The sequence below is a fragment of the Otolemur garnettii genome, unplaced genomic scaffold (genome assembly GCF_000181295.1).
Source record: "Otolemur garnettii isolate 467f Iridium unplaced genomic scaffold, OtoGar3 scaffold00094, whole genome shotgun sequence".
NCBI lineage: Eukaryota > Metazoa > Chordata > Mammalia > Primates > Galagidae > Otolemur > Otolemur garnettii.
The window spans coordinates 1129978-1143635 of record NW_003852489.1 but is presented as its reverse complement, the minus strand read 5'-3'; the positions used below and the strand labels follow the sequence as shown (position 1 = coordinate 1143635).

General features: G+C 49.3%; 1 protein-coding gene across 1 annotated transcript in view; it reads left to right on the top strand.

Annotated features, from left to right (window-relative positions):
* TRIM25 (tripartite motif containing 25) overlaps positions 1-8467 on the top strand; it is a 27815-nt gene extending 19348 nt beyond the window's left edge. The window contains exons 6-9 of the mRNA XM_023516599.1: positions 1683-1709; positions 2017-2097; positions 2175-2273; positions 5406-8467. Of these exons, the coding sequence (XP_023372367.1) occupies positions 1683-1709; positions 2017-2097; positions 2175-2273; positions 5406-5935 (737 nt within the window). The 3' untranslated portion in view covers positions 5936-8467. The remainder of the gene's footprint in view (positions 1-1682; positions 1710-2016; positions 2098-2174; positions 2274-5405) is intronic.
* Positions 8468-13658: the final 5191 nt, after the last annotated feature.

The following is a 13658-nucleotide window of genomic DNA, read 5'->3' as shown; positions in this document are numbered from 1 at the left end:
CCCCAGTGTATGTGGCTGGCGCCCTAGCCACTAAGCTACAGGTGCCAAGCCTCCAGGATGGTGTTCCTAGCCTCAAACAATGCTCCCAGCTCAGCCTTCCAAAATGCTAGGAGTACAGATGTGAGCCACTGATCCAAGCTGTTTATAAGTTATAAACATGCTTAGAATGTCAATATGAACATAGCAGGGATGCCTTTTCCCCATGGGAGGGTTGGGAGGAATGAGAGAGCTGTGGGCTTATTTTCTGTCACTGCTGTTCGCTTGTTGTTAATGTTTGTGTTGTCAGCAGCAAGTGTGTGGGCCCAGTTCCGGGATGGAGCAGAGTCAGGGCTAGGTGCCTGGTGCAGATGGAGGAGGGAGCCCACAGCTGGGCTGCAAAATGTGTGAGAGGGAAGTGAAAAAGTATACAAAAAAGTATCACTGTCTATATATATCCCACCCCTGTCACCTTCCTGGAAAACTCCACGTGGCTATCCCTGGTCACAGACACCACCCTCAGTGCACAAATGAGCTGGGAACGCTGGCATCAGGCAGGCTTGTCCCCTGGTGAGATGATGCCCTCCTGCCTCAGCAAAACATTCTGGAAAACAGCTAGAGCTGTGAAAGTTAGATTTGGGGCTGTAATCCAGGCTCTTCTCTGTTGCAAGTGGCTCACGGTAAACAGGCTGAGATGAGGATGTAGGTAAGAGAGGGCAGAGTCACAGTGGGGAGACACCTGAGAGTAGTGATGAGGGAGTGGCCTGTGCCGTATGCTGGTGTCACAGGCTACCCCCACCCCCACCCCCCAAGATGCTGGTCCGGCAACTAAGGAAAGGGGGCAGAGTGAACAATTTTGAGAAATGTTTAACTCCAAAGCGAGAAGAGGGGAGGGCCTGGTTTGGGGGGCAGGGGATAACAGGAGTGGGCAAGGCCTGTCTGCAGATAAGCCTCAGGTGGGCAGGGAGAAGATCCCAAGATTTCGTTCCAGGGGCTGGGAAAATGTAGCCCACTTGAACCTGTTTTGGAATCGCCCAGAGGGCTCGTAAACCACAGATCTCCCGATTTACCTGCAGTGAATCTGAAACGTACAGATCTTAATGGACCCAGATACATTTTGACAAATGCGTACCTATGTTACCATTATCCAAATCGAGATAAAGAATTTCCTTTATCCCAGAAAATGCCTTCATGCTTTTTATTAGGCCGTCCCTCCCCTCACAACAACTGACGCTGGTTTGTAGCACTATAGACTTGTTCTGCTTGTTGTGACCTCTTGTATTTTTTAAGTTAAAATCACCATTTATTTGAATGGGTCAGATTCACATGAATGAACATTATTATGGTCTTTTGAAGGTGTCATTGTATTGTGCTTTAAAAGATCTTTTTTTTTTTTTTTTTTTTTTGAGACAGAGCCTCAAGCTGTCCCCCTGGGTAGAGTGCCGTGGCATTACAGCTCATAGCAACCTCCAACTCCTGGGCTCAAGCGAGTCTCCTGCCTCTACCTCCCAAGTAGCTGGGACCACAGGCACCCGCCACAACGCCCGGCTATTTTTTGGTTGCAGCCGTCATTGTTGTTTTTGGCGGGTCCGGGCTGGGGATTCAAACCCACCACCTTAGGTGTACGTGGCTGGCACCTTAGCCGGTTGAGCTATAGGCGCCGAGCTGCTTTAAAAGATCTTAATCCTGAAAACTTTCTTTTGCAGAAGATGAAAAGACAACCAAGAAACATCGTAAGTTACGCCTTTTTGCATCTCTGTCTCTGGAGACTGCCTGTGCACGGCGCTAGATGCTGGCAGGGAGCGTTGGCCTGTCTCCTCTGGGTTCTGTGATGGGGCTGAGTTTTATGTTCTATTCTGTATATTCTGTATATATAAGACCCAAAAGATGGCGTTGCCCTGTCTGGACTCCCCTTTGTTGCCCTGGCTGGTCGGGGGTGTGCTTGTTGGAAGTGGCTCTTGCCATTCAGCTTGGTGGGAGTAGAGACCACCGTCTGCTCTTGTCACCTTGCCAAGTCACATTTTTCCTCATCCCCGGCAGCTCCCACTGGGAAAACTACCAAGGTTCCCACCTTCGGAGCCCCAGAAGAGTTAGTGGATTTTAAACAAGTGGACCAGGAGGGTGAGTTACCGTGGGCAAGGGACACTGGAGTGTTGACTCTGAGTTTGTCCTGAAAGTTGCTCTGTTTCCTCTCCCAGCTGCAGCCAAAGCCTCCACCCCGAAGCCGAACTCAGAGGCACTAAAGGCCACGGTGCTGGGGAACTTCCTAGCCAAGTCCAGACCCGAGCTCCTTGAGTGTGAGTAGTGTGGCAGCTGGCGCGAGGTTCTGCAGGCCTCCACACCTCTGGTGCAGTGGGCACGGCTCCTCGCCCTCGGCCAGCTGTGTGGCTGCACCTGCCCTCTGCAGAGTGGCTCCCTCATTTCCTCCCTTTCCTCATCTCTTTTCCTAGCTAGTTCAGACCCCACAGTCAGGCGTTTGTCCCTCTTTTGGTCCAGTCTGGCTGGACCGAGCTCACCGCTTCTCTCTGGGCTGGTGCTGGTAGGTGCTGGTAGCCAACTGCAGTTGGGGCGATTGTGGTCACCCATCGCTGGCACGTTTCCTCTGCTGACCCTCCCACTCCTGCCACCCCAGAGCCGCCATTTCCCAGCCTTCCCACTGGCCATAACGCCAGTCTTCTCTTTGTCCTGCCCACCCTTGGCTTCACGGAGTAGAGAAACAACCCAGAAGGAACCCCCTCAGCCTCTGTCCCCTCCCCTGCACCTGCCACCCTTCCTCTCACGTCTGCACTGGACTCAGGGGCCTGCTCCTCCTGCCCTCTCTGGAATCTTCCACTCCCGGTTAGATTTCTCACTCCAGTCTCTTTGCCCTCGTTGTCTCTACAGGGGCCTGCCCATTCCATGTGGCATGTATAAATTTCTCTAAATCACAAAAACAAAAATTGGTAGAACCAGACGACTTTCTGGGCTGCAACTCTGTATCTCACCTCCCCATCACTGAACACTTACTGTTTGTTTTGTTTTTTGAGACAGAGTCTCACTTTGTCACCCTGGTTAGAGTGCCATAGCATCCTAGCTCACTACAACCTCAAACTCTTGGGCTCAAGAGATCCTCTTGCCTTAGTTTCCCAAGTAGCTGGGACTACACAGTCACCTGCCACAACGCCTGGCTGTTTTTAGTAGAGATGGGGTCTCGCTCTTGCTCAGGCTGTTCTCAAACTCTTGAGTTCAGGTGATCCATCCCCCTCAGCCTCACAGAGAGCTAGGATTATAGGTATGAGCCAGCTTGCTGGCTGAACACTTGTTAACAATGCAAATTCCTGGCCCCTGCTCCAGTCCTACAAGGTCAGACTCAGGGCCAGTGTATTTCACTCATTTCTTTGGTGATCCTCGTGAGGCAGGTTGGGGAAATGCAGCTCTGCAGATTGTCTCCCTTGCGGGTTTTCAACTGCAGCTGTCTGCTGGAATCTCTTGGGGAGCTTTGTCAAATCCCCGATGTCCACACTACACCCCAGACTACTTTAGTCAGAGTCTCAGTGTTTTTTTTAAAGCAGCCTAGGGGTTGCAGCATGTGGCTGAGGTGAGAAGCAGAAACCCAGTCCTCACCCTGCACAGTCGGACCTCTCCCCCTGCTCTAGACCGAGGCAGCTCTTGCTGAGGTTAGTAGTGGCCTCTGCACCATGAAATCCAAAGGACATCTTTTAGCTTTTATTTAGCTTCACCTTGTGACACTTTCTCCTCTGGCCTCTGAGTCACCACACCCCCATCCATCCCTGTAGTTGCTTCTCAGCTCCTTTGCAAGCTGTACCCCCACTGTCTGACCTGACAGTGGGTGGAGTTCCTTCTTCAGAGCCAGGCCCAGGCCCTCCCACCATCCCAGAGCATCACCTGTGAGCCCTTCACTACCTACCTCCATGCAGTGGCCCAAATGCACCACTGAAATAGGCATTTCTGGCTGTTCCTTTCTCTGCAGCTGCAGAAGACTTGGTGGGGATCTTTAGGTTTCTCAAGGTGGGGCTCCCCAGAGCCCTTTACTGTCCTTGGCCTCTCCATAAGACTCTGACCAGTATGGGGATAGAGCTGACTGTCACCCAAGCTGCTTGCAGTGATGCTGTGTGTTTCAGTTTGTGGCAGTTTTTCTCTCCTGGACCCTGAGCCACCGCACCCCCTGGGTCTCCATCCAGTCCTCTAGTCGCTTCTCCTCTAGTTGCAGAAAAAGCAACTTAGGACCTTTGAGGACATTTTCCCCGGCCTATTCATTTCACCCTGGGGAAGCTGAGGCTTCAGTGAAAACCATTGTGTCCTGAGCCACCTAGCAAGGGAGTATTAAATGGTGATGAAAATCCAGGTCTCTTGGCTCCCAAGTTCCCAAGCTAGGGATTGTCTCTCTCTGCCATGCTGCCCCTGTAGCCCATGGATGGGTCCAGGACCACCTATGAGGGGAGGGGCGGAGATGCTGTGTCTAAGGGAGAAGGCTGAGTGCGGGGACCACAGCTTCAGAGCTCCTGGAGCTGGTTGAAGTGGCAGGAGAGCTAGAAAGGATGTGCTAGCATCCCAAGCAAGGATGCGTTCAGGCCACTGCTATCCTTAGAGGCCTTGACTGGCTCCCTGCTGACCCCAATGAAAGTCTAGACCTGTAGCCCTTTCCGCTGTGGCCCTAACACGCTCCTCCCCTCCCCTGCTGCTGCATCTACCCAGCCTGGCCTGGTGTTGGCACATGGCCACCATCCTGGGACTCCGTGGCTTCCCCTACATGTTCCCTTTGCCTGGAGTAGCCTGTCTTTCCCGTGTTCTCCTCTGTCTAGCTCTTCTAGTCTTCTGTTACCTGGTTCCCATTTTTAGCCTGCCTGAGAAATGCTCCCCTGGGCTCTCCCTTTCCCTTGTGTGCCTACAGCTGTGCCCACCCTCTTAGCAAAGCATGGGCCTCACAGTGCTGGACTTGCCTTGCTTGTTGGAGTATCAGCTCCATAAAGCCAGGCACCTTGTATCTCTGACTCAGGTGCTCAGTTTTGGATAGGTGAATGGACAGACTAATAGATGACTGATAAATGGATAGATGGTTGGCTGGCGGGCTGGCTGGAAAAAACGGATGGATGGATGGTTAGACGGATGAGTAAGTGGAAGGATGGATGGGCAGACAGAAAGCACATGGATGGATGGATGGGCAGATAAGTGGGTAGATGGATGAGTTGGTGGAAGGATAGATGGACGGATGGATGAGTGAGTGGGTGGAAGAATGGATGGACAGATGATTAGATAGATGAATAGATAGATGGATGGGTGGATTGATGGGTGGGTGGGTGGCTGGAAGGATAGGTGAATGGGTGGGTGGGTAGATGGATAGATAAAACAAGTGAATAAATAGTTCCAGTTTATGAGAGGTCTGCAAGTGGGCTCCTTATAACTGATTCCTTGGGGTGGTGTTTCCTCAGATCATATTAAAGTCATCCTGGACTACAACACTGCCCACAGCAAGGTGGCCCTGTCAGAGAACTACTCCGTAGCTTCTGTGGCTGACACACCGCAGAGCTATCGGCCACATCCCCAGAGGTTCACATCCTGCTCTCAGGTGCTGGGCCTGCACTGCTATAAGAAAGGGATCCATTACTGGGAGGTGGAGATGCAGAAGAACAACTTCTGCGGGGTCGGCATCTGCTACGGCAGCATGGAGCGGAAGGGCCCCGAGAGCAGGCTCGGCCGCAACAATGCTTCCTGGTGCGTGGAGTGGTTCAACACCAAGATCTCTGCCTGGCACAACAACGTGGAGAAAACTCTGCCCTCCACCAAGGCCACGCGGGTCGGTGTGCTTCTCAACTGTGACCACGGCTTCATCATCTTCTTTGCCGTTGCTGACAAGGTCCACCTGTTGTATAAGTACAAGGTGGATTTTACTGAAGCGGTGTACCCGGGCTTCTGGGTGTTCTCTGCGGGCGCCACGCTCACCATCTGCAACCCCAGCTAGGTAGGCTGCAGACACTCAGGTTGATGCCTGTGGATACCCGGGACTTTTCTGAAAATGCCACAGGTGGAACTTTCCTCAGAGAACTTCCCTAAGAGTCCCCAAGGGTTGGAAGGGTGGTACCGGAGCTGGTGGGAGGGTGAGGATATGGGATAAGAGGAGGGATGCCTCCTAGAGCCAGTCAGGGCAGGCTGGCCTCCTCCCATGGGTCTGGGAAATCTCCAGGCTGCTGGGCATGGAAAGTGGGAAGTCAGGAGTGCCCTTTTCCTCTTAGAGGAAATCTGTAGTCACTCACCTTCTCTCTCAGGCCACTTGGTATCTGCCCTTTGCTCTTGGGGTAGACTTCAGATACTGGAATTTTGATAACTTTCCATAGGTGTTTTTGAAATTTCAAAGCTGCCACTGCCCCCATACCAGGGCTCATTCCCTGGTTATTGTCTGCTCCAGGTAACTGCCCACAGCAAGTGTCTACCCAGACCAGAGATTCTTTAAGAAGCATGTCCTCCTCCTCCTTCCCCAGAAAATAGTACCGTTCCCTCCCATCCTGCTTGCCCCATTGATAGTTTTAAAATTTTTCTTCAAACAGGAACTTTGCAAGCTAAGCCTTCAAAGGCTGAATTTGTGATTCAATGTCAAGTTGAACCCAGGTCTGGTTTGGATGAAAATCCTCCCCATAGCCAAGTGCTATATGAGAGGCATCTTGGTGGAGGTACTTGGGGGCAGGTGCAAACTCTGTTGGAGGCCTTGCTCCATAGCTGAGACCATGGGGCCAGGAGCTCTGCAGGGCAAGTCCCCCTGGCAGAAGCACCGTCTGGTGGGTTTGCTCGTGTTATAGTACCTTGCTTTTCACTGACAGCTCTCCTCAGCTATAGCGCCCTTGTCCTGTCTCCTGGATTGTAAGGTGTTGGGTGGTGGATGACAGATGATACCATTGCAGTTGTCACAGTCAGGCAGCCAGCAAGGCTGGGTATCTGAAGCCGGCTGTCATGCAAACAGGCTGTGTGGCTGCCTCAGGGGCCGTACTTGGTTACCTGATTGGATGATTAGCTATATCCCAAAGGGTCTTTTAGCAAACCCCATGGGAAACAGCAGCATTCCTGTTCATCCCTGACTGGCCCTGGCATGAGCCAGAGGCCTGGGGCTGGCCCAAGCCCTTGCTTATATCTTCCTCATTCAGGCCAATTCCAGATCCTTACATTGACCAGGTGAGAGGTCAGGACTTTCAAGGATCAGAGAAGGAATGAGCTAAAGAGACAAGTGGCTATTTTCTGTGCAATGTTTCTGTGCGGTGAAAATAACCCAGTCCGTGATGGGGCAGGAGTGAAGGGATTGCTGGACTTGCCCAAAGCTCCCTGTAGCCTGAGGTCAGGACAAAAGCCTGAGAAACTTAACCTCGTGTAGTTTGAGCCCAGCTCTGGGCTTTGCCAAGAGGAGAGCTCCCCTCAGGCTTTTTATAATATGAAAATAGGTCACTGTTGGGAAGCAGGGGTCCCAGGCCATCTCATATGGATATTTGAGAACTTACCCCGTCTCAGGCCTTGTGCTGGAATCCCAGGGCACTCTAGTTGGGCTCACAGCATTTTATATTACTGACATACAGGTATATACCTGAGCAAGTTCTCATTGGGAGAACTTCTAGTTCCTTGGGGGAGAATCTTTGCAGGGAAGACATTCCTGCAATAGCAAAGTTTTCTTTCTTTGCTACTTGGGAGAAATGTTCTTTGGTAATTCTCCTCTGCTTTTGAAGATGGACAAAATTATCTTCACTGATTTTCTGAAACAAAAGCCTTGTCTGAAGGCAATTACACGGGAAACAGCAGGGCTTAGAGGAATAGAATACCAAAGATAAATTCTCTTCTGCGGAAATGAGGGCTTCAGGGAGATTTTTTTTCCCTAGGCAGACATGCAGCTCTGGTGAGGGAAGCAGGAACCCCTCTCTTGAGGAGAGGGTCAAGTAGGTGACCCAAAGGAAGCTCTGTGCAAGGTGCTGTGGAGCTGGGAGTAGAGGGGCGCACCTTGCTGTCTGGAGCCATTCCTTTTGCAGCGGTTAGGACCTCACGTAACCCAGCCTCGCAGGGCTGCCTCACAACCCTGGAGTCCTAGAATCGGAGGCACTTGGGTATCCATCTGACTTCTCATTTTGCAGAATGAGAGGAAGAGGGAGAGGATCACTCTGTTCACCCCAGGAGGAGATGCCTTGTAGCACGTGTGAAGGGAGAACCTTGGTCCCCTGGGGAAGTACCAGGAATCCGCAGAAACACAATCATAATACAATCCTGGACCCAGAGCCGGGGGATTGTCAGAGTTACCGTGGCGTGATAAACCAAAGATTAGGGTCAAACCTTTGGACCTTCAGGACAGGGTGGCAAATTATTTCTGTTTTAATTATTCCAAAATCATTCTGCGATCTGTAATACTAATATATTGTCTTTTACCTCATTTCCCCTCTCGCTATTGATGTTAATTAGGAGTATTTGAGCAATTATTTTTGAGCTTTTTTTTTTCTACAGTTGATTCTTACGGCAGCACCTGTAGCTCAGTAGGTAGGGCACCAGCCACATACACTGAGGCTGGTGGGTTCTAACCCAGCCAGGGCCAGCTAAAATCAACAATGACAACTGCAACAAAAAAAATGGCCAGGCATTGTGGCGGGCGCCTGTAGTCCCTGCAACTTGGGAGGCTGAGGCAAGAGAATCACTTAAGCCCAAGAATTTGAGGTTGCTGTGAGCTTTGATGCCATGGCACTCTACCAAGGGCGACACAGACTCTGTCTCAAAAAAGAAAAAAAAAGAGTTGATTCTTAAAGGTGATAATCACAGCCATAGACAGGTCTGGGGCTGCCTGATGTGCCTTGAAAGATTTGAACGCCATAAAGCGATGTTTAGCATTCTCTCCTGCATTGCTGAGCAGGTAGAAAATGTTCCATGTTCGTCATGCTGATGTCAACAGGCAAGTTGCCTGCTACAGAAGGCTGCTGCTTAGGCCCCACCCAGGTGCTCCCGAGGGTTGAAATTTCAGCAGACTTTTAGCCCATTTAGACCTGTGATGGGTACAGTGCTTCCTCAGGAAGCTGTCGATAAAAAATTCTCAGACTGATAGAATGTCTGTCTGGGCTTTACATTAGAAGGATCCAAGGGCAGGGCGTAGAGAAGGGGATGAAGGGTAAACGGCACACTGGTAGTTGGAACAGCGATGGAGACGTGAGGGCTTGTTATTTCTGCCACTGCACATGTTGATAATTTCTATAATAGAAAGTTTTAAAATGAAACAAAAACAGCCCAGGACAGCACAGGCCCTGTTCTATGAATTTTATCCTTGGAATTGGGGTAGGAGTTGCCAGAGGCATGGATGGAAGCTGTCTGGCCTTTGTTTTTGGTTCGTGGGGAAGACTTTCCCAAATAAGAGGAGCATCTTTGTGGCTGGGTGCAGTGGCTCACCCCTGTAATCCTAACAGTCTGGGAGGCCAAGGCAGGTGGATCGCTTGTGCTCAGGAGTCAAGACCAGCCTGAGCAAGAGTGAGACCCTGTCTTTGAAACTAGCAGGGAGTTGTGGTGGGCATCTGTAGTCCCAGCTCCTTGAGACACTAAGGCAAGAACATCACGTGAGCCCAAGAGTTTGAGGTTGCTGTGAGTTACGGTGCAACAGCACTCTACCCAGGGCCACAAAGTGAAAAACTCTTGTCTTTAAAAAAAAAAAAAAGCATTGTTATTCATGATCCCCTGGGATCATGAGTTTATGCTAAGAGGTGAGAAGACTCAGGATGGGGGCTGGTCACCAGGAAGACCAACCTTGGCATTAGAGGGCTAAAGCTTTGCTTCAGCCTGACCTATGGAGAAGGAAGCTGGAGATTGAGTTGAGTCCCGTGGCTGGTGATACAATCAATATATAGTGAAACCCCAATAAAAACTCTGGATACTCAAGCTTGATGTAGCTTCCTGGTTGGTGAACACATCAGTGTACTGGGAGGGTGACACGCCCCATTCCTCTGGTGAAACACATAAGCCGTGTGTTTGAGACCTTCCCTATGTCTCTTCATTCGGCTGGTCCTGATTTGTGCCCTTTATAATAAAACTCTAATCATAAATATAGTGTTGTCCTGACTTTTATGACTTTTCAGTGAATTACTGAACCTGAGGGGAGGTCACAGTAACCTGCATTTGTAGTCAGAAGTGTGGGTGACCTGGGGTCCACAAAGCAGGCCTGTATCTGAAGTGGGGGCAACCCTGTTGGGGTCTGTGTCCCTTAAGTTGGGATGTCTGGTCAAACATCCCTTGGTAGCACACCAAGCAGTGTCAGAGCAGAGGTGGGGGCCTGCAAACCTTGAATAATGCTTCTCTCCCAACCTGTCGGAAGAAAACCTTGCTCTTCGCAGGAGCATCTCAAGTTTCTTGCCTCCTGTACGAAGTCCCCTGGGTTCAACATCTAGGGTTTTTGTTCTCCCTCATCACCCCCTCTTACAGTTTCTTCTTCCCCAGTGTCCCTGTGACCACAAAAATACTCAGTAAATCAGTTAGACTTGCCCTTTCTTTCAGAGATGACACTTCAGGTGTCATGGGGCCACTCTTGTTCCAGTAAAAACTTCAGGGTGGTCATTTGTGACTCGGTAAAGAAAAAGCAACGTGAGAGAGTGTGTATGTGTGTGTGCACACAGGGTGTGGTGGTGGTTTTGAGTTGCTTGTGGTCTGCTGGAGTGACCTTGGGTTACTGTTGGACTCACTCGTGGCACATCTCACCAGCTCCCCAGTGCTCTTGGAATGTCAGAGCGTAGTGGTGGCTGGATCCCCAGCTGTTACTGACCTTGGACTGGTAGTCTACCTGCATTTCATGATGGATTAGTCTTAGGACATTAAACCCAGCAGGCTTTTAAAAAGCAGGTCTAGGAGTGGGAATGGAAGGGGTACAATAAGAAAGCCTAGTTGACGGGGTGATTTGGAATGAATGCACATAAGAATGAAATGGCCCCTTTGTGGTGCCTGCATGCGGGCCTTGACGCAGCTCTTTGCCATCCCTGTCATGGAGTTGAGCTCCATGTAGCTTCCTTCAGAAGTTCCGTATCCTGCAAGCTCGTTCTACAGTCCCCTCTCCAGGTAGGTCTGTGCCCCCTGTTCTCCGACCATTGCTTCTAGGCAGCTCCAGCTTTGAGGGCAAAAGTTGGCTAAGTCCTCCCCAAAGCGATAGCAAGACCCTCTCCTGAGCTCTGTGAGCCAAACATGTCCCCAAATATATTCCAGTTCAGACCAGAAAAGTGGCTAAATCATCTTGATGCGCTTCTGCTTATTTCCATGTTTAACAACATAAAGAAAAATGCACTTACACTCCCTGGCAGTGATTTTCAACTGCTGTACCATGAGAGGATCTTAGGTGTGCTACAGAAATTTTCAAAGATCATTAATTATTTTTGAGAGTTCGAAGCACAGTAAGTATATTCTTTTTTTCTTTTTGATGATCAATATAATTTAAGTGTGCCGTGAGATAAACAAGGTTGAAAAACACTACTTTACGAGATCGTTGAGTATTACTGTGAGCAACTTACTGCCACTGGTAGCTACTCTAGAGTAGTACTCAGTGAACTTGGATTTGAGACCTGGGTTTTTGTTTTTTTTTTTTCCCTTGAGTCAGAGTCTCACTCTGTCACCCTGGGTAGAGTTCCATGGCCTCATAGCTCACAACAACTTCAAACTCTTGGGCTCAAGTGATCCTCTTGCCTCAGCCTCCTCAGTAGCTAGGACTACAGGCACCTGCCACAATGCCTGGCTAGTTTTTCTATTTTTAGTAGAGACCTGGTTTTACTCTTGCTTGGGCTGGTCTTGAACTCCTGAGCTCAGGCAGTCTCACCTACCTAGGCCTCTTAGAGTGCTGGGGTTACAGGAGTGAGCCACTGTGCCTGACATTATTATTATATTATTTCAGTAAAGGTTTTCACTCTGTTGCTCCAGATTAGAGTGCTGTGGTATCATAGCTCACAGCAACCTCAAACTCCTGGGCTGAAGGGCTCCTCTTACCTCAGCCTCCCAAGTATCTGAGACTATACGTGTGTGCTACCACACTCAGCTAGTTTTTCTATTTTTAGTAGAGATGTCTCACTCTTGGTCAGACTGGTTTCAAATTTGTGAACTCAAGCAATCCACCTGCCTTCGCCTCCCAGAATGTGAGGATTACAGGCATGAGACACCACACCCAATTTTATTGTATTATTATTATTTTTGAGACAGACTCTCACTATGTTGCCCTCAGTAGAGTGCTATGGTGTCATAGCTCACAGCAACCTCAAACTCTTGGGTTTAAGGGATCCTCTTGCCTCAGCCTCCCAAGTAGCTGGGACTACAGGCACCCACCACAGTCTGGCTATTTTGTTGTTGTAGTGGTCATTGTTGTTTCAGCAGGCCCAGGCTAGGTTCAAACCCTGCAGCCTCGGTGTATGTGGCCGACACCCTATCCACTGAGCTATGGGTGCTGAGCCTATGGCACCTGGTCTTGTCTTACTCTTGAGGATAGGGAAATGTTCATATAAAAAAATACTATAATTTGGGCGGTGCCTGTGGCTCAGTAGGGCACCAGCCCCATATCCTGAGAGTGGCGGGTTCAAACCTGGCCCTGGCCAAACTGCAACAATGACAAAAAAATAGCCAGGTGTTGTGGCGGGCGTCTATAGTCTCAGCTACTCGGGAGGCTGAGGCAAGAAAATTGCCTAAGCTCAAGAGCTGGAGGTTGCTGTGAACTGTGACATCACAGCATTCTATCGAGGGTGACAAAGTAAGACTCTCTCTTAAAAAAAAAACAAACAAAAGACTATAATTTTATATTCTTCCTTCTTTACATAAAAGATTCACAGATAAAAATATTTGACCTTCAAAACCCATATCCTTTTATTTATTAATACTGGATTATTACTCTTTTTTTTTGAGACAGTCTCACTCTGTTGCCTCAGACTAGAGTACTGTGGTGTTACAGCTCACAGCACCTTCAAATTCCTGGGTTCAAGTGATCCCCCTGCCTCAGCCTCCTGAGTAGCTGGGACTACATATGTGCACCACCATGCCCAGCTAATTTTTCTATTTTTAGTAGACTTGGGGTCTCACTCTTGCTCAGGCTGGTCTCGTACTCCTGAGCTCAACGATCCACCTGCCTCAGCCTCCCAAAGTGCTAGAATGACAGATATGAGTCTCCAAGTCTGGCTAATAATATTGGATAGTAATCACACTTTGATGCTATTGGGACCACCAGATATAACCACCCTTGACATGACACAAAAAGGAGCCCGTGTCATGTGTGGAGAGTACAGAGACGAAATTCTTAGAATGCCAAACCAAATCCATGCTTATTTAACCGAAAATAACTTCCTTTTTAAAGAAAAGCTCAGAAACTCATCATTCTATTTTATAAAGCACTCACTGCTTATCTGTAAGAAATGACTATTAAAGTACTGTCAGTAGGACCTTTTAGGTGGGGCAGTTTCTGTTTCGCTTTCCCTTTCCTATTCCTAATGACTCATGCTAAGACACTATGCTTTACGTTTGTTTACTGTGCCTCAGGTCAGATTGTTTTATTTTTATTTTGGAGGCAGAGTCTTACTTTGTCACCCTTGGTAGAGTGCTGGGGTGCTGAGGTTGCTCAGAGCAACCTCAAACTCTTGGGCTCAAGATTCCCTTGCCTCAGGCTCCCGAATAGCTGGGGCTACAGGTGTCCACCAGTATGCCCAGCTATTTTTATTTTATTTTTTTTTTTT